Here is a 20,577-nt window from a genome sequence, read left to right as displayed (position 1 = left end):
TCCTGCGCTTCATTAGCATGATCTCGCCGGTGTGCTAGTTTGAATCACAGCTGATTTGAACCAGGAAGTGCGTGCTGGGACGCAGTAGTTCGAACCAACCCCCTTGGCTCTAACTAACATCATTCCTCATCTTTTTACCTTAACAAAGAGATAGTTAAGAAGTGACTTTAATTACTGTGTATAAGTACATGTATGGGAAACAAATATATGTGCTCTTTTACCTGTCCGAGAAAGATATAACATCACCCAATGGCTGGAATGCGAAGTCTGACAAATTCAGACTGGAAATAAATTATAGACTTTTAACAGTAAGAGTAATTAACTATTGGAAGAGTTTAACAAGAGTTGTGGTGGAGTCAAGATTTGGGGGCGGGCAATTTTGAGTTGATGGTTTAAAAAAATAGTCTAGGAATCCTGTTGTTGCCTGTGTTACACAAGAGGTCAGACTAGATTGTCACAGTGGTGAGTTCTGCCTTTGGAATCTCTGGAGTTTGAGGGAGGAATGCTGGAAGGACAGCAGTGGGACAGAACTGCAAAAATTGCTTTCTGGCTGTTGCAAGCAAGAATAAAAGAGAGGCAAGTTACAGAGGTGCAGCTAGATCACAGATTTGCAATTAAAGGCATTCTGCTAATATCAAAAAGAGATGCTATTTTTCCTGTTACAAGAGAAAAAGAAGAATATCTTTAGCTTACCCTGGCCAAATTCCCCTCTGCAATGATGACAGCCTCAATAATAATACATTACAAATGTTGCTTATTGAGAGATTTTAGGAGTATCCATAAATATCTTAGTAATCTGAATAACTACAAATAAACAAAATCACAATTCTTTCAAATAAGTCAAATCTGTAATACAGTGAAATATCAGGAAAGTTTCCATTCTTATCCACACATTTCTTTGCTAAACTAAAGGGAAAGCACTTTTTGTTTTTATTTATTTATTTTGCAGTACTGCCAGAACTTATGATGCAATATATTAAATTACATGACCATTTAAAATTTCTGTATAATAGCATGCCTCCTTTTTGGGTGCTCATTATCACTATCAGCTTTTGTCACGTTAATAGGCTGTCATTAAAGTCTAATTAAGAACAGCCTATTCCAAATTGATATATTCTTAAGTAAAAAGCTCTAGGTTTAGAAGTATTTTCTGGTCTCTTACTATTTTGGCTTAACGGGACTAAAGTTTTTGGGGCTGCAATTACAACCACAAAATAATCACAGAAACATGACCTTAAGATCATCTAGTCCAGCCCCTTGTGGCCTAGAACAGTCGATGCATTTTGCATCAACTAGTTGATGGGGTGCCTCGCCTTTGAAGTGTAGCAACAGTCCTAGGGTTCAAGTAACGCTGCTGCTTTGAAGTACCCCTTTGTGCCCCCCCCTTGCTGACTAGACAACTATCTGATAGAGCAGAAATCACTAGATTTCTGTTAGGGTACATCTAGACTACATGCCTCTGTCGCCGGAGGCATGTAGATTAGGCTACCAGACATAGTAAAATGAAGCGGCGATTTAAATAATCGCCGCTTCATTTACATTTACATGGCTGCCGCGCTGAGCCGACAAACAGCTGATCAGCTGTTTGTCGGCTCAGCGCGGCAGCCATGTAAATGTAAATGAAGCGGCGATTATTTAAATCGCCGCTTCATTTTCCTACGTCTGGTAGCCTAATCTACATGCCTCTGGTGACAGAGGCATGTAGTCTAGACATACCCTTAGAATAGAACAATTAGAAGTGTTTCTATTCTACAGACTTTGGAAAAACCATAGCATTCAAAGTTTTGTCTCAAAGATATCTAGGTAAAATGTGCTCTGTTTTTGAATGATTGAAAAAGTAGTAAATAAACTTTTCACATTAATAAAAATAGCTTCTTGTCGTTTTTGTAGGGCATTTAAGTATGCTTATGTAGTTTACACTTAATTGAGAACACAGTATGAGCAAAAGTAATTTCAATGTATCAGTTTTTACTTGCTTTGTTAGTTGCAATGCAGTATAGTTTTGAGTAGCTCCTAAAAGCATGTTCACAGATAAACACAAGACAAGACCCGAATTTCTAATACAAAAAGCAAGGGAGGGGGAAGCTTTCGAAGAACAGAAAAACTGATGCAGGATTTATATATATTTAAAAATGCCTTTTCTGTTTTATGAGGCATTCAATATACTACATTTTGTGTCTGCCAAAATGGTAGAGAAAGCTGTAAAAGTCAGTCTAGGAAGATAGCAGGTCTAATATTTTATTCCATCAGAAATATCTCTTCATAAAATTTAATTTTTGGTTCAGGTAAAACAAGTATTCAGATATTATGTGAAATTTAAAAATACAGTAAATGGGCTGACAATAACTTCGTGAACACACTCTTACTATAGTGTCTTTGCTTTTAAATATGTTCTGCCAATTTAGAACCGGACAGGTTATTCCAGAATCATAGAACTGGAAGAGACCTCAGAAGGTCATCAAGTCCAGCTCCCTGCTCTAGGCAGGACCAATTCCAACTAAATCAACCCGTCCAGGGCTTTGTCAAGCCGAGACTTAAACACCTCTAAGGATGGAGACTCCACTACTTCCCTAGGTAACCCATTCCAGTTCTTCACCACCCTCCTAGTGAAATAGTTTTTCCTAATATCCAAGCTGGACTTCTCCCACCACAACTCGAGACCATTGCTCCTTGTCACTACATATTTTGGGCCAAGTAGAGATGCAGAGTAAATAAAAAATTGCTGTAGATTTTGGCCAAAATATTGCTGATTTAAAGGTAAATTTTACATCAACTCTGAATAGCTTCTGAGCAAATTCTTTGGGATTTGTTGCATCACACATTAAGAAGGATAAGCTGGTAGTATTTATTGGAAACACAAAGATTTATTTGTTTGGGCTTTTTAAAATTTCAACTGACTAATTTTGTGCTCTGAATACTATCCAAGAACACTCCCTAATATAGTTAACTTCAGGTTGACTCGCTCTCCTTTGAGACCTGGCTGATGCTGAACCATAGGAGGTCAATATCATCTAGCAGAATTACCAACACTTTCACAGCTTACTGTACTCTTAAGGGTAAATTAGAGCTAAATAACAGCATAGAACAGCTGTAAATAAGCTTTATGGGACTGTCAGAAAATTGGCCACACCCATGATAAGTAGACCTCCGACTAACTAAAATCAAGCCAGACCATGGATGTTGCCAAACTAGAGAGTTCAACCTGTAGTTGGTTTTCTGTACAAATGAAAGAAATAAGATGTATGGCACAAATTAGTCTTTGGGTTTAGAGGATAAAATGCTGCCAAGTGAAATGTAGCCATTCAGTATAATTTGTGGTAATGAATGAACAGCAAGCTGTTTTGGGCGCAGTACAACTTTATCCATACAGGCATCATTGAATAGTGCCAGGGAAATTGTGATGCAAACAAAAAATGACATGTTCACATGAATGGAGCAATCTAGGCATGTATGTTTTTTGCAGTGTTCAAGCAGACATGGCCACTGAACAATATGCATCAGTGATTGATTTGGCTAACTTTAAAAGAGTAAGAATTTATGGTTATTTCTAACAATCTCTACAATGGTTGATTTTTTTCCTTCCAGCTTCTTTGAATAATAATTTTCCACTGTTAACTATCCATTTGAAATAACTTGTGAAGTAAAACTTGAATCCAGTGAATATGCTAAGGTAGTTCAAGTTAATTTCCCATACGTGGATGATCTGGGTATTAATCTCTGATCTGGGTATTAATCATGAGGTATCAGAACTGTTTATTCCACTATAATAAGGCTCCTATTGAGTTCAGACTTCCGCTTATTCAGTGCTGAAGCATTGTACATTAACCCCTGTTTACTGTACCTCTTTTGTAGAGAGGCTAAGTGTTACTGCCACCTGTAAAAGAAATGCAGAAGGAAGGAAGGGATTGCTATAAGTACTTAACTGTTGCTGTCACTTCTCAGTACAAAACAGTTTTCCCACTAAATTGAGAATTCCATTCTAGATTAGTATTATCATTTAGATTAAGAAGAGAAAATGTTTGCAGACCTTAAGTATTCCTACTAGTAGGTACTTAAAGTCCATGCTATGTAGATCTCTATAAATACTGCCCTCCGAAAACAATTACAGATAAACATTTTCTTGCTGCATGAAATACTTTTCAGTTGGACAATTTGTTAAAACTAAAGCTGTTGGGCAGTGGTCCCTCCAAATAATCTTTATTTAAAGAAAGATCCTTGTATGTAGAATGGACATTTTCTCTTATTCTTGATTAAACATCATTTTCTTAAAGACACATTTTATTTAACTATCTTGTGTTTGATTTTGAGTGTAAGTTGACCAGCACCCAAGAGTTTCACATTCCGGGGGGTGGGGGGAGGGAGGGGAATGTGTGAACTTTGCCAGTTAAGTTGGATTTCTTATGGTAAAAAGTGGCTCCTTCCAGAAATCTCTGTATCTCTTAAAGGGCACTGTCAGCTACTTGGAAAATATATATATATATTTTTGTTGCTATGCTTTGTAAACTTCTTTTAAGAGGCTTTTAAACCTTTTTGGGGCTCTTGTACATTCCAAAGGAGGAATGCAGAACTCTGTGTGCAGTCTGGGGCCAGCAGGGGCTCTTCTGCATGTCAAAGCCACAGCACCCTAGTGGAACCCGGAGTCAGCTGGGGACTTCCCAGCTGATCCCAGTTCCACTGAAATGCTGGGCAAAGCCCTGGATTAGCTGGGGAGTCCCCAGATAACCCTGAGCTCCACGTGCTTTGAAGTACCTCTTCTCTCCCCTCCGCCCCCTTTGCTGCCTCTATAGAGGCAGCAAGCAGGGGGGAGGGGAGGAGATCGAGTAGTCAACTGACTATTCAATAGGCATTTGCTTATCTGATAGTTGACTAGTCCTTAATATCCTTATTGAGGATAATTAGGGAAGCATGGAAATTCATTCTGAAATGCAGAGAAGAAATGCCAGGGATAGCTGATAACTATTGTGTAATCTTTACAGCTTGGTAAACCTATTTTTATTTCCTTTAAGACTCCCCTTTTTGTTTTCTGTTTCCCAATTAATTGTTTCATATTTCCCAATTAATAAATCCTTTTAATACTCATTTTTTTTTCCTTTAAAATTTCTTCTTCCCTCTTAGTCTTGGCTCTTTTCACTGTCATCACATAGCCATTCATTCTATGTAAACCACCCTTCTATTCCTAGGAAAGATCATGTTCTTGTTTATCCTAGATCCCCACTCCTTAATATTTCTGTTCTCTTCTCCTGAAAGACCTGATGTACCTTCTGGCTGAGGAAGTAGGCTTGCTAGTTCATGCATTCTGAGTTCTGTCCCATGCATATTTTTCTGACCATTGCTCAGACTACAAATTGTGAGCATTCAGATATTAGTTTGATGGACTGGTCCATCTTGAGGATTTTAACAAAACTAGAAATATAACTTTATTAATGATGTTTTTGGTAGCCTCCTTTCCATTTCAAGTTGCAGTCTCAAAGACTTAACTAAGTGTCCGCAACAGTGTGCATACGTATTTATAGTTGAAATTTGGAATTCAGCTGATGTTTTTTTTATATGTGACTTAAAAGTTTCAAAGAACAGTTGTGTATTATCACTGATTCTAGAGTATTTATGCTTCTACCATGGACATGGTGACCTACTTTTTAGACTACCTTTTATAAATCTGATCCAAAAGCTTTTTGGATAATCAGGGGAAGAGGGGTGAGGAATACATATATTTTTAAAAAGTATAATCCGTGTCTGATTTTTGCAGGGAGGCAACAATGCTGGGCATACTGTTGTTGTAGATTCTGTGGAGTATGATTTTCATCTTTTACCCAGTGGGATCATCAATCCAAAAGTTACTGCATTCATTGGTGAGTATGACATTTTCCAAAGCTGCAATTTTAACACCAATACAAGTCCAGACTTTTGGAGTTCTTTTCTTGAAGCCATCGACACCTGCAATACCTCAGGGCATAGGAAGTCAGGAACTTCCAGCTCCTTCTCACTCTTTCCTCCCCTGGTTCAGAAGGACTTGGGCGTTGGCCAAAAAGAATCTCTGCAGTGAGGCTGCATTGTCTTTGTTCAGTTTTCAAATTAGGTCTCTGGTTACTTTTTCTCATTTGCTTTGTTGTTGTTACTTTATTCTCATCTTTCCTACCACTGTTGTCACTCTTTGCTCTTCTCTTCCTTTCTTTCTTTACCATTATATCTCTTTTACCCACTTCCAGAATCCCTTCCCACCATTCTCTCTCCCACTTCAACATCAGTGAGTGACCATCAAAAATCCCTCAATGCTTATAAATTATGGTGCTTTTCTCTCCTATCTCTTCACTGTATTGAGGGGCAGTGAGCCCAGGACCACCAAGTGCCAAAAGAGAATCTGCTCTCATATGACCCCTTTCAGATATCCCTCAGCCTCAAGTCCACTGGTGGACTTGCAGCAGCAGTCACAGCATTTTCAAATTCTGATTTTCCTTCTCAGTTATGTCAGTGAACTACCAGACTTCAGGACTCTTGGCTCTGCTAACTGCCAATGACTTTGTCTGGTCTCACCCATCTGTTCCATCCCAGTAAGCCTGTGTGTCACCCTCATCACTACCGATTTCTATCTACACTCCTCCCCTACAGTGTTCTCCAAACTCCTCCCTGAACTGTTCTTTCTGTCATGATGTTTCTTTTTTCCTCCTGCCACCCCAGTACCATACCCCTCAAAAGAACATTACTTTTATTGTTCCTTCAATTAGCTTTAGAAATGTAATGTGTATCCTTGTCATAATAATTAAAATGTGCCCATTGCATCCCTAACAACTGCATTTAGGATAGGTCTAAACACACAGATGAATCATTTTAATTAAAGTCTTGTGAATTAGTTAAACTAGTGTAAACACTCAGCATTTGTTAGTTTAAACTTACATGATGTCAGTGTAGTTTGTCAGTAGAATTAGAGGTTCAAATTAAATTAATTATAACTAGTTTTAAATTGCTGTGTGCTGATAAGTTTGCACTAGTTTAACTAAACAGGTGCAATTTTTGTGTGTAGCGTGCAAGCACCTTTGGATAGGAAACCTTTTTAATCTTTTGTTTTAAGATACTTTTGAACCCTCAGCATTATTATGAAATTGATTATATTTTTGAAGGTTTTTAATTATCATAAATGTAAAATCTGTAATATGAAGATAGAGCTGATATTAAACTGGCAGTGACAGTTTTATTTTTGTACAAATATATATATTTAGTGAATGGTCTTTTGGTCTTTCAGGGAATATTACTGAGCTTAGCATGACCCTAAGATTGTTCACTGTTGGTGCAGGGAAAAGCTGTCCATAACAGTATACCTCTGCACTCCTTAGTGACTCTTGCAATTATGTGTTATTTGCCTTTTTTAGGCAACGGGTGAGTGCAGTGATCCACATTACTAATGGGAAAGAATGACTATGAACAACCTCAGCTCACTGTCTGATACAATTTCTCTTTGTGCTAGCATAATGACAACATTGACTTCCTTTCCTTTTGCATCTTAGGGTGAGAGTAACATATTAGAGTTAAAACAGAAATAACATTTAAGAGTGATTATACCATAAGAATATTTAAAAAATAGCTTGGTCTGCCTAGGAAAAATAAGTCTGAACAACTAATTAGTTTTTAGAGGTGATGAAAGAAATAACACTGTCCGACAGACAAGAATGCAGTTATTTTTTTTTATACTATAAGAATGTTAAATTTCTAATTTTAGAGTGGTTCAGTTAGGGACTCAAGCACATTAACAGTAAATCAGGAAGTTTAATACGTTAGATTCCTCAGGATGAAAGTAATATAATGGAACAGCTTTTGAAATAGTTCCTAACTGTCAGGGTAGTCAAACACTGGAATAAATTGCCCAGGGAGGTTGTGGTATCCCCTTCTCTGGAGATATTTAAGAGTAGTTTAGATGAATGTCTATCAGTGATGGTCTAGACAGTATTTGGTCCTGCCATGAGGGCAGGGGACTGGACTCGATGACCTCTCAAGGTCCCTTCCAGTCCTAGTATTCTATGATTCTATGGAATATGTGTCTTAAAATATTCCTTGTGAATAAAAATGAATCACGGGTTTGTAAGATACTAATTTTTCATGACTGGCATCATACATTAAACTCTTCATTTCTGATTTCCTTTAGGAAATGGTGTGGTGATTCACTTGCCAGGACTGTTTGAAGAAGCTGAGAAAAATTTAAAAAAAGGAAAAGGTGAGAACAGCTGTTTTTATTACTTTAAACAGGAGTGTTGGAGCTTTCTTACAGGTGTCTAGCCAGCAGGACTATCCCAAGCCTAGACCATGCAAAGCTAGATGGCTGTGTCCTATCAGGCTGTGTCTAGACTGTAGATTAGACACATAGGCAAAGGCAAATGAAGCCGTGATTTAAATGATCGCGGCTTCATTTAAATTTACATGGCTGCCGCGCTGAGCCGACAAACAGCTGATCAGCTGTTTGTCCGCTCAGCGCGCTGGTCTGGACGCTCCCCTGCCGACATCAAAGCCCTTTGTCGGCAGCCCCGTTATTCCTCGTGGGATGAGGTTTACAAGGGCTGCCGACAAAGGGCTTTGATGTCGGCAGGGGAGCGTCCAGACTAGCGTGCTGAGCGGACAAACAGCTGATCAGCTGTTTGTCGGCTCAGCGCAGCAGCCATGTAAATTTAAATGAAGCCGCGATCATTTAAATCACTGCTTCATTTGCCTTTGCCAAAACTACAAATCTACATTGCTCCGTTGACGGAGCCATGTAGTTTAGACGTACCCTCAGAGTCCCTTGCTCTGCTCATTTCTAGGAGCAATTCCGCAGAGACTTCCAGAGCTCTGTCAATCCCTGCCGATTTCATCAGGAGTCTCCTTTAGAGCCTCCTATACGCATGCTTTCTGAAGTGTGAATTACCCATAGTTATCGTTATCCGTTGTAAACCATAGATTTAATATATTGAAAATAAGATGCTGTTTGTGTGCAGTCACTTAGAATAATCAGTATTTCTGTAACTATTATGGTATAAACACATATGGTACAGTTTGAAACCTATTCTAGAATGCAAAAAGATGCCATGCATTCATTTATAATTTAGTGGCTCAAAATACATTTTTTTAATTAAGTGCCAAATAATGGACTTAAAACCAGTGATAAGAATGCCAGATAGTAACCTCATGGAAAATGTATTTATCCAACATCTGCAGCCTTTTTAAAGAAAATAGTCTTAAAAGAAACCCTAAAGAGGGGAAAAAAATCAGGTAGAACAGCTGAGCAGAGCGTGTTTTTAGCAACAGTGGAAAAACATGAAAAATTTTCTGAGTGTAGAATGCCTAAAAGTCTCAACTTCTGATAAGCAGTCTGCATTTCCTGGCTTTGTAGGTTCAAGTTAGAATGTAACAGTTGTAAATGGTTTGCTTTTTCTGAAATAAGATGGTGACTCAGGTTGGTGTATCTTTTAAATGGCTTCCATTTTCAATTTTATTTTCCATTTAATCTCTGACTATTTTCAAGTCTTTAGAAGTCTTTTTTTATTCCATCGCGAAAAGAAAAATTATATACAAAACATAATTCAAACCTTTTCACTTGTTTTTAAGGACTAGAAGGCTGGGAAAAAAGATTAATAATTTCCGACAGAGCTCATATAGGTAAGATGTTGTATTGTATCTATATTTATTTATTTATTTCAATACAAATTTCCTCAGATTTTTCAGAGGCACTGAATAGCCAACAGTTTTATTTTATCATTATTATTGTAGTGGCCAAAAGTTCCAGTCATGGATCAGGGCTTGATTATTTTAGGCACTATAGCTTCTTAAATATTTATCTTCTTGTTTATTTTTAAAAATATGGAGCCACTCTAAACGCAAAAATTTTACTCTGACTCATTAAGCTAATTCCAAATGCATTTCATGTTTCCTGAGAGAGAAGTTCAAAAATTCCTTGCATGTTTAAAGGCTTCATTTCCCATTTAAATATTAAAAATTGTGCTCTCCTTTGCATAGGAATCCTTGCCTTATATTTTGCTTCTCTAAGGGATCACATAGGGTTTTGGAGAATACCAAATAAACAGTGTCTTCAGGTTATATTCTAGAGATTCTTCAGATGGAGACCTTAGGTAAAATTTCATTTTATTAGAGGGATATTCCATCTGATTTTAAAGTGAGTGGCCTTCCCAACCATCCAAAAATGCTTTTTATGCCGGAGGCCTTTTAATTACTGACTTCTCTGACCATTTGCTCTTTCTGTGGCATATGGATGATCTTCACCTGTCTAGAGGCTAAATCTATACAGTAGTGTTTAATGAATGTATGCAGATACCTCCATAAGTCTGTCTACATTGGGAATTTGACCAAAAGTGTTGCTATTCAACAACAATGGGCAGGGCTTGACAAATACAATCTACTCGCTCGTGGTGAGTAGATTGTAACCCGGAAGAGCTGGGTTTGGGCGATCTGCGCATACACAGATCGCCGGACAGCGCAGCTGGTGAGCGGGGCTTGCCGCAGTTTGGCGAGCCCTGACAATGGGTTTCTCTGGAGAAAAACTGAAAAGTTTGTTAATGTAAAAAAGAAGATGTGATTGAGACCTAGGCACTGTGTACACAGGGAACTTGCCTGTCATTGCTAGAGCAGAATAAGTTATTCTACTACAGCAACTCTGGATGAAAAGTGATTTTTATTGCTAATTATTCTGCTCACAAAGCAGAGTAATCATTTTGGAATTAATATTTTATTCCAAAATAACACCTACCCAGGGAATTATTCTGGAATAGCTATGCCAGTTAACTTCCTCTGTATAGACAAGATGCTAGTTCAGAAGGACCAGTGGTTGACTACCATTATCAATAATTGGTCTACTGAGTGTGGATGCTTTGAACTTTTCGGAATGGAAACAGCCTGGAGGTTTGCTTTCATATAAATGCTCATTAGTATGTGGTCTCTGAATTGCCCTGCTAGCCTGTTACTGGAGCTCAGACTAATCCTATTTTATGGCAGGGATGTAAAATCCTGTTTAATCAGTTAGCTGGTTAAATATTAGGTTTAACTGGTTAGCTGATTAAACAGGATACCAGGACGGGGACTGTTCCAGCCCAGCTGGAGTGATTCCCAGCCCACAGGACTGCTGGCCCCATGAGGTAGCCCAGTTGGCCCAGCAGTGCTGGAGCAGCCCCTCTGCCCATGGCAGGCCACGGGCAGAGGACTGTTCCCGGGCACCGGTTTACCATACTCGTTACATACCAGTAACTGGTAAGGTTAACTGGTTTCCCGTTCGTATCCCTATTCCATGGCTGTCCTGGACATAGAATCATAGAACATTAGAACTAGGAGGGACCTCAGAGATCTTCAAGTCCAGTCCCCTGCCCTCGTGGCAGGACCAAGCACCTCCTAGATCATCCCTGACAGGTATCTGTCTAACCTGCTCTTAAATATCTCCAATGATGGAGATTCTTCAACCCCCCTCGGCAATTTATTCCAGTGTTTAACCACCCTGACAGGTAGGAAGTTTTTCCTGATGTCCAACCTCAACCTCCCTTGCTTCAATTAAAGCCCATTGCTTCTTGTCCTATACTTAGAGGCCAAGGAGAACAATTTTTCTCCTTCTTCCTTGTAACACCCTTTTAGATACTTGAAAACCACTATCATGTCCCCTCTCAGTCTTCTGTTTTTTCCAAACTAAACAAGCCCAGTTCTTTCAGTTTTCCCTCATAGGTCATGTTTTCTAGATCTTTAATCATTTTTGTTGCTCTTCTCTGGATTGTCTCCAATTTCTCCAATCTTACTTGAAATGTGGTGCCCAGAACTGAGGTCTAATTCGCGCATAGTAAAGTGGAAAAATGACTTCTCATTTTTTTTGCTCACAACACTCCTGTTAATGTATCCCAGAATCATGTTTGCATTTTATGACGCCTAGATTCCTTTCTGCAGTACTCCTTCCTAGATAACCACTTTCTATTCTGTATGTGTGAAATGGGATTTTTCCTTCCTAAGTGGAGTACTTTGCATTTGTCCTTATTAAACTTCATCCTGTTACCTCAGACCATTTCTCTAGTTTGTCCAGATCATTTTGAATTATGACCCTATCCTCCAAAGCACTTACAACCCCTCGCAGCTTGGTATCAACTGCAAATTTAATAATCGTACTCTCTATGCCATCATCTAAATCATTGATGAAGATATTGAACAGAATCGGCCCCAAAACAGACACCTGCGGAATTCCACTTGTTATGCCCTTCCAGCATGATTGTGAACCATTAATAGCTACTCTCTGAGAATGGTTATCCAGCCAGTTACGCACCCACTTTATAGTAGCCCTATCTAGGTTGCATTTCTCTAGTTTATTGATAAGAAGGTCACGTGAGACTGTGTCAAATGCCTTACTAAAATCTAAGTATACCACATCCACCACTTCTCCCTTATCCACAAGACTTGTTACCCTATCAAATGTAAGGTCCTGTTAAGTTACTGTTTCAAAAAAACAAAACATAAAGCTAGATGTCCTTTTCCATGAGTTCTAGTTGACTTCAGGTAAAAGCTTATTCCCAACTTGCAGGGAAGGGACTTGCACAGTGGATATTTCAGATGTTGACAAGAGGTATTCGATGATTTCTCTAAGTACTTTTTCAACCTCTGTCCAGCCTTCTGGTTCTTGTTTCCTTCAAGCCATGTTCTGTTTGTTGTGATTTAAAATGTTATAAACCCTTAATGTGGCATAATTAGTTTAACCAATCTGAATAATGTTCTTTAAAAAAATTATTCTAGTTGTTTGGGGTAATTTAAGGAGTTTGGTCATTTTACAGCAATTTTTATTGCAGAAAGACTAGAGTACTCTGAAATTGAATCAGGGTGGGTTTTTTTGTTTTTGTTTTTTGGTATCCTTCCTTTGTGTGCAGTGAATAGAAGATTTCAGAATCCATGCAGTCATTATTGGATCTTCAGAAATGTATTGTTTTTAAGAAAAATAAACTTACACTATAACATCAGTTGACTGGTTGTCTACTGCAGTGTTGTACCTTAAATATATTTGGCATGAGTTTCCTCTCACCTTCTTTGTTTGTCTTGTAGATATAAAGCAAATATGAAAGACTTAGCATGAACAGTGTTTTGAGTAAGCTCTGTTTTAGGAGTAACATATTTTTCCCAAAACATTGGCAGTTGAACTATGTAAAACTTGTCTACCTTCTTCAACTTTACAGGGATGGTATGCTAGTCCAAAATTTACCCTCCCTCCCAATCATTCTTTCTGTTGATAAATGTCTTCCTGATGGATAGTTTGTGGGGTTTAAGCTCTTCCCAAAATGCCTCATTGGCTCTTTGGCTGTATGACTTGTCACTAAATCTCTTTTGCTTGAGGTTTGTTATGTTGAATAGTGTTTTCCCTCCTCTTTTGGGCCAGCACAAAATTGGAATGAATGCTAATTACTTTCTGAAGTTGGTTTTTTGTTTTTGTTTTTTTAAGCATGAGCAGCTCTGTGGTACAGTATTTGTAATTAGAACACTAACAATTTCAAACTTCTGGTAGATGCTTCTGAGGGGTTTTTGTTAAATACTGAAGATAATTCAAAATAGAACACAACTTACAAAAAGATGACTCCAATCTTTACAGCATGCTTCTGATTTGGAGTTCAACATTTTCTACTCCTTATAGAAAAAAGGGACGACAAATTTGCTTAATGCCGTGGTCCCCAACACGGTGCCCGCGGGTGCTATGGCGCCCGCGGGGGCATTTGCATGCACCCGTCAGGTGCTCGGGGCTGGCCTGGCCCTGGGCACATGGCGTGCCGCTTGCGGGGAGCGTCGGCCCCGGGCGTGCGGCGCTTGCCGGGGGGGAGGGGAGCGTCGGCCCCGGGCGTGCGGCTATGGGGGGGCCCCAGCCCCGGGCAAGCGGCTATGGGGGGGCGCCCCCGGGCGCGCAAGTGTCCCCGCCCCCTGGCGCCTGGCGGGCGAACGGCCACGCCCCCTGGCGCCCGACAACCTCAAAAGGTTGGGGACCACTGGCTTAATGATATACATATTTTTGTAAGTTTCAAATTGTTGCACAGGTAGTCTTGTGCATATTTGCATTTGAAGGGTTTTTCTTGTATTTCTTTAGTATTTGACTTTCATCAGGCTGCTGATGGCATTCAAGAACAACAAAGACAAGAGCAAGCAGGAAAGAAGTATGTAATTTTCTTTTGTGTTTTAAAATATATTGTGACATTTAAAACAAACCAAAAAATCCAGTGTACAAAGCCTGACAAATTCTAAAGAAAATAAAATAATGATAAAATGGCATGAATTATTCCATGGTTCATTTTTACACCTATCTTTCCATAAGTGCCCTGCTAATGACAAATAATAGAATCATACTCTTAAAGTATGGGTCATGCCACAATATGTTTTGTACAGAAAGGGACAATTCAGCTGATGGTTCCCAGCAGGCTCTTTAGGGGAAAAGCATATCTTTGATTATTGTTGTCTCTTGGGCTGAAAGAGCAAAGAAATTATGAAGATTGGCAGAACAGAAGTGACATCGACTGATTTTGCTTTTTCAGAATTTTACATGAAACATGAACGTTCATGCTGTGCATTATATGTCACCTGCTATCTCTGATTTTTTTTTATGAATTTTAAAACTTACAACCTAATCACAAAGCATTTTTGTAAGTTTCAGTAACTTGCTAGCTCTGGGATAGAAGTAGCTGGCTGAATGAAAAAACATAACATGTATATCTGCAAATGAAGATAAATGTGGATTTCTAAGGTGTCAATGTATTTCAGCTCAGGTACAAAGGGCTTGTCTTTATGGACAAATGAGTAATTACTTTTTACTGGCAGCCTCAGCAGCAGCAAAGAGTTATCATTCATGACTGACTTGATGAAGTAGGACACTTGTGTTCATTGAAATGCATCGAGGCAATCTTTTTGCATGCAAGCCATTGTTGGATGGTAACAGAATTTCAGTTATTTCTATTTGTGAAGAGGTTAAAAATTCCATGCTTGTCTTTTTCCAGTGCTAGCTAGTTCTCACTTCCAATACATTTAAGAATTAAAAAGCAAACTAAGAAAATAATCTTTTTTTCAGGACCAGATGTCGGTATGCTAACTTTTAGCTAAGAACAATTTCTTATGGTTCACTTAATAAATCACTTCAAGATAACATTTCTGATAGAAGCACTGTTGAACCACTGCTAGCTGTGAGACCTTCTCTATAGCAAACATAAAACACTTCAATGTTACCTAGCCAATGTATGAATTATTTTCTTCATGCTGATCTGTACTCAAGAAAATCTGAGTATTAAGATCTTTCAACTCTGTTTTGTATCACTCTGGTGCTACATGTTTTGGAAATCCCATACCAGTCACACAATGCTTCAAGCTGTTAAAGTTGATAGTGAATCAAAGCTGGTCAAATTCTCACCATGTTAATTGAGTGAAAAATACAATATATTTAGGGTTCAGCTGGTTTCCATCAGAGTACTGATGGAAGTAGCTGAATTCCATGGAATACTATGCATAAAATAAACACTTTTCAAACAGAAAATTTTTCCCTCAGAAAATTTTTGATCACCTCTAAAATTGACCGTGCCTGGCTTTGGCTAACTTCGTCTTGCTCTCCTCATAGTCATTCAAAATGATCATAATTGCTTTTCCTTACTTAGAAAATTTGCTGCTAAAGCACAGCTCCTACTGGAAGCTGTTGGAATCAGTAAAAACACATTCTATTTCATAGCCTGGGCCAGTGGTCCCCAACACGGTACCCGCGGGCACCATGGCCCGAATGATGTCCACTTGCTGAATGATCTGGGCCGGCCCCACCCCCGAGCAAGTGGCGCATAGGTGGCCCCACCCCCAGGTGCCCGGCAGCCCCAAAAGATTGGGGACCACTGGCCTGGGCCTTCAAATTAACATTGAAAAGTCTGTGTTGTTACTATTACAGCTTCTAGATCAGGGATTCTCAACCTATGGGTTGAGCCCCAGAATTGGGTCACCAAGTTTCAGAGGATCATGTGCCAGTTTCTATCCTATAGTGAAACATTTTTTCTAATTCCCAGAAGTTGGCAGGTTTTACTCTATTTGTATCCATTCTGGACAGTAACAAGGACTTGGTAATTTCAAAATATATTTCTGGGGCTATTAAGACTTGTTATTAAGAGCTTATGTCTAGCCTCCTTCAAGTGTGAGAGTGCTTTTGTAGAATGTGCTATTTACATCAATAGCCTTATTTTAAGATATGTCAGTTGCAGACATCAGTGGAGCAGGAAAAAGATCAGATGCAACTGTGGGCAGTGGGATGGGTAGACTATTTTAGGAGAGCTTTCTGATGATCCCCTTAGCAACCCATTCATTTTGGTGAAACATGACATGACATTAGAATTAACAATTAGGACAAAAATGTATATGAAGAGGAACCCATGCTGAAGTCATCCGATTTTGCCAAAATCCAAGTCTTAGGGTACGTCTAGACTACATGCCTCTGTCACCAAAGGCATGTAGATTAGGCTACCAGACATAGGAAAATGAAGCGACGATTTAAATAATCGCCGCTTCATTTAAATTTACATGGCTGCCATGCTGAGCCAACAAACAGCTGATTAGCTGTTTGTTGGCTTAGCGCGATAGTCTGGACGCGCGGGTGTCAACATCAAAGGTATTTGTCGACCACCCAGGTATGTTTCCTGGGATGAGGTTTACCTGGATGGTCGACAAATACCTTTGTCGCCACCCGCGTGTCCAGACTATCACGCTGAGCCGACAAACAGCTGATCAGCTGTTTGTCGGGTCAGCGCGGCAGCCATGTAAATTTAAATGAAGTGGCGATTATTTAAATCGCCGCTTCATTTTCCTATGTCTGGTAGCCTAATCTACATGCCTTTGGTGACAGAGGCATGTAGTCTAGACGTACCCTTATATAACCAATGAAATAATACTTTGAAATAATATAGTTTTTTTTACTAGGAGATTTTCCTGGTGGTGTTTGGATCCTTCACTCAAATAGGTATTGTTCATTAAAATCATTGCTCTGGTGTGAGGTTAGAGATGAGGGGTTCACTATGCAGGCTGCCCTGTGGAAACAGGACAACCCCAGCCCTCTCATCACAGCAGCTTGAGGCCAGGTGAGAGGTGTCAGTCCATGGATGCTGCAGCTCCCTTTCTCCAACCCAGGTCCTGCTGGCCCCATGGAGTTATAGCTGTCCCAGTCTCTCTCTAGCTCCTTGCTGCCCCCTGTGGTCATTCTGCATTACTGTCCCTCCGACCAAATTCCTCCTTTTCCATTTTATGAGAAACTGTCAAATTCTTGGGACATCCTGTTGTCCTGGCACAACCAAACCCTTACCTCGCTTTAAGTTATAAAAGGAAGTTGCATACCAAATTTGGTGGTCCTATCTTTTACTGTTAAAAGGAATTCTTGAGCAAATGGACTCACAGACAGACACACACATTTCTACAATACATAGTAAGATCAGTAGATAGCAATGTTTTTAATAAACAATTATATTCTCTGAAGTCCTATTTTTGTTTTCTGATTGGACATTGAGAGTAGAGTTGATTTACAGTCTTTCAACATAGCATACCAGCTGTTGGATACATAACTGCCACAAATGCCATGAAACTATCATTTCATTAGCTTATTTCGCCTTCTGATCAGGTCTAGGTTTTCTAGGTTGTACTTGCTCTCTGGAAACAGTGAACACATAATTATGTTTTCTGATGTCACTGGTGTTTTCTGTTTCCAGATGAAAGAAGGCCAATGACAGTTGTACATCATTTTAAGAGAAACAGTTTAGATATCATCTTGTTTTAAACTACCTGCTTAATTTTTCAGATGCTAGCAGTTGTGCAAATCTAATATGCAATACCTTCAAGAGCTTATCTCAGAATCTTCTGGCTAGGCATGTTCTCTTCATATACTGAGCAAAATTCTTGTTTGTTTGTTTGTTTTGTTCCTATATAGATCCCAGTGCTTACTGAAGATTTCACAAACATATTTTTAAATTAATCCTGTGTCTTTTGTCACTTCAGTGCATAGACTGTGCTCCAACTTTTTTCCTCAGGAGAAATTTTTTGTCTTTGGGATAAATAACATATTTATCAGAAATGATCTGGGTCTGAGGAATTTCAGTTCACTTTATCAAAGGGTCATCAGAATCAATTGCACATGCAATTAGAGAGGAAATTAACGTCAGGATTTATATAAAGGAAGTTTCAGCAAAAAAGCGGGGAATGGGGAAGCAAAAGATTGGCTTTTTTAAAAAATTACATCTTTCATATGTTTTCAATGTTAACATTATGTTCACAAAAAGCAATTAATTTTATGAAACTCATGTAAGTTCCTTATTAAATATAAAAATATTTATCATAAAAATTTAATTATAAATTAAGCATTAAGGAAAAATGGTCAGTGGTCAAAGTTAAATGTTGGTACTCAAAACTTTGCTTTGCTTTTAAAATAAGGGTTTTTTGGTCTTCTCATTTTGAGAGTAACTTGTATGACTCTTTTTTTATTTTTTTTAAAAGTTTGGGAACTACCAAAAAAGGTATTGGTCCAGTGTATTCTTCGAAAGCAGCTCGAAGTGGGCTCAGAATGTGTGATCTTGTTTCCGATTTTGATGAATTTTCAGAGAGGTAATTCTAATTTTATATTTGAAATGTAACCTTTCAAGCATAACTTTAGACCAAGGGTGAATAATAATTTTTTGATGCAATTCCAAGATTTTGGTAAGTGGTCAAGGGCAGCACTTTTCTGTGGAGGAAGTGCAGGCTCTGGGATAAAGGTTGGGTGCAGAAAAGAGCTCGGAGTAGAGGATTGGAGTGCAGGAGAGGGTGTGAGATCTGAGAGGGACTTTGAGTAAAGGAGGGAGGTTGTAACTTGGGGCAGGAGATTGTGGGGAAAGGGTTCGGGAGGGGTATGGTGCAGGAGAGGATTCTGACCAGGGGGGAGAGGTACAAAGGGGGTGCAGAGGGTTTTGGTTATGACCTAGGGCAATGGATTGGGGTACAGCAGGGGGTACAGGGTTGGGGAGATAGTATGGGTGCAGGAGAGGATTCTGGCACGGGGGAGGAGTGCAGGAAGGGGTGCAGGGTCTGGGAAGGAGTTACGAAATGGGGGAGAGGGAATGCAGAGGTTTTGGATAGTGACTTGGGGCAGGGAGTTGGGATGTGGGAAGGGAGTTAGGGATGTAAAAAATAATTAAAAAATGTAACGGTGTCACGGCAAAAATTGTAGCCATTACACAGTTACATGCACTGCAGTATAAAGTTTATAAAAGCTTTATAGTGCAGAGCCCACAGCAAAACCTCCTTGGAGAGATGCCGTCTTGCTACCAGGGAGCTAGTGCATAATTGTAATGGAAACAGTTTAAACAGTACACTTTGACATCCCTAGAGGGTTGGAGTACCAGATGCAGGCTCTAGCCAGGAAGTGCTTACCTACTTCAGGTAGGCTCCCTGAGTGCCTGCTGCAGCCCTACTCATAGCTCCAAAGAGGCTATGTGCCTCTCTGCTCTGCATGCCTGAGAGATGGGAAAGACACTGCATGCTGCCCTGCCCCCAGCACAATCTTTGAAGCTCCCATTGGCCAGTTTCCAGCCAATAGGAGGTGTGAAGATTGTTTGTGCTGGGGGTAGGGCAGTATGTGAAGTTGTCTCCACCCCCCCCCCCGCCCCCCCAAAGCATGTGCCTGCAAGATGCACGCGATACCTGGAGGTGAAGAGGCACATAACTTCAGCGACCAGACATATAGGCTATATCTAGACCACAGGATTTTTTCGAAAAAAGTGGTCTTTTTTTTTCCCAAAAAAATTTCACTTGCATCTAGACTGCCACCGCATTCTTTCAAAATTAAATGGAAAGAACGCAGTGGGCTTTTTTTGACAGCGGTAAACCTCATTTTACGAGGAAGAACGTCTTTTTTCAAAAGAGCTCTTTCGAAAAAAGGTGTTCTTGAAAGCAAACTGGACTTTTTTGAAAGAGAGCATCCAGATTGCCTAGGTGCTCTCTTTTGAAAAAGCGGATGGCTATCTTGTATTTCGAAAAAGCTTCTTTTGAAAGAAGTGTGTAGTTTAGACATACCCTTGGAGTGGTGTGGGGTTGCAGCAGGCAGAGAGCTGGCCTGAGGCCTTTGGAACATATTTTGCCTGCTCCTGCTTTAGACTGACAGTGTATTAATTATGTTAATGGTATATTTTTGGCATGTTCCAGATTAAATATCTAACTTATATTCCAAAAGTCATATTTGGATGTATCTATCTGAATTTTAACTTGAGTTGCCACACACTTCTGACCTCTTGATATAATCTAAATGTTGGTGAGCAAAAATATTGAAGAATTTTTTTTTGTGTGTGCCTTTCAGGTTCAAAGTATTAGCTAACCAATACAAAGCTATCTATCCAACCTTAGACATAGACCTTGAAGGGGAACTGAAAAAACTCAAGGTAAAACTATCTGAGTTACAACAAATTATTTAATCTTTTTGTGAATCCCTAGAATGCTGGTCAATTTTGTTAGTTTTTATTTTGATACATTATCAGATGTATGTGGATTATTTATCAGTTAAGTATATTTCTAGTAGGGCTGTCAATCACCATTACCTCATGTGATTAACTCATGATTAACTGTTAATAGAAT

The 20,577-nt window shown here is 39.3% G+C and overlaps 1 protein-coding gene across 1 annotated transcript in view; it reads left to right on the top strand.

Annotated features, from left to right (window-relative positions):
* Positions 1-20,577, top strand: part of ADSS2 (adenylosuccinate synthase 2) — a 57,196-nt gene that overhangs the window by 22,503 nt on the left and 14,116 nt on the right. Inside the window, exons 2-7 of the mRNA XM_075924882.2 lie at positions 5,747-5,849; positions 8,135-8,203; positions 9,568-9,618; positions 14,063-14,129; positions 18,469-18,576; positions 20,303-20,384. Of these exons, the coding sequence (XP_075780997.1) occupies positions 5,747-5,849; positions 8,135-8,203; positions 9,568-9,618; positions 14,063-14,129; positions 18,469-18,576; positions 20,303-20,384 (480 nt within the window). The remainder of the gene's footprint in view (positions 1-5,746; positions 5,850-8,134; positions 8,204-9,567; positions 9,619-14,062; positions 14,130-18,468; positions 18,577-20,302; positions 20,385-20,577) is intronic.

The sequence above is a fragment of the Pelodiscus sinensis genome, chromosome 3, assembly GCF_052426305.1.
Source record: "Pelodiscus sinensis isolate ZL-2025 chromosome 3, ASM5242630v1, whole genome shotgun sequence".
Lineage (NCBI taxonomy): Eukaryota > Metazoa > Chordata > Testudines > Trionychidae > Pelodiscus > Pelodiscus sinensis.
The sequence above is the reverse complement of the archived record's forward strand: the minus strand, read 5'-3'. Positions and strand labels throughout refer to the sequence as shown.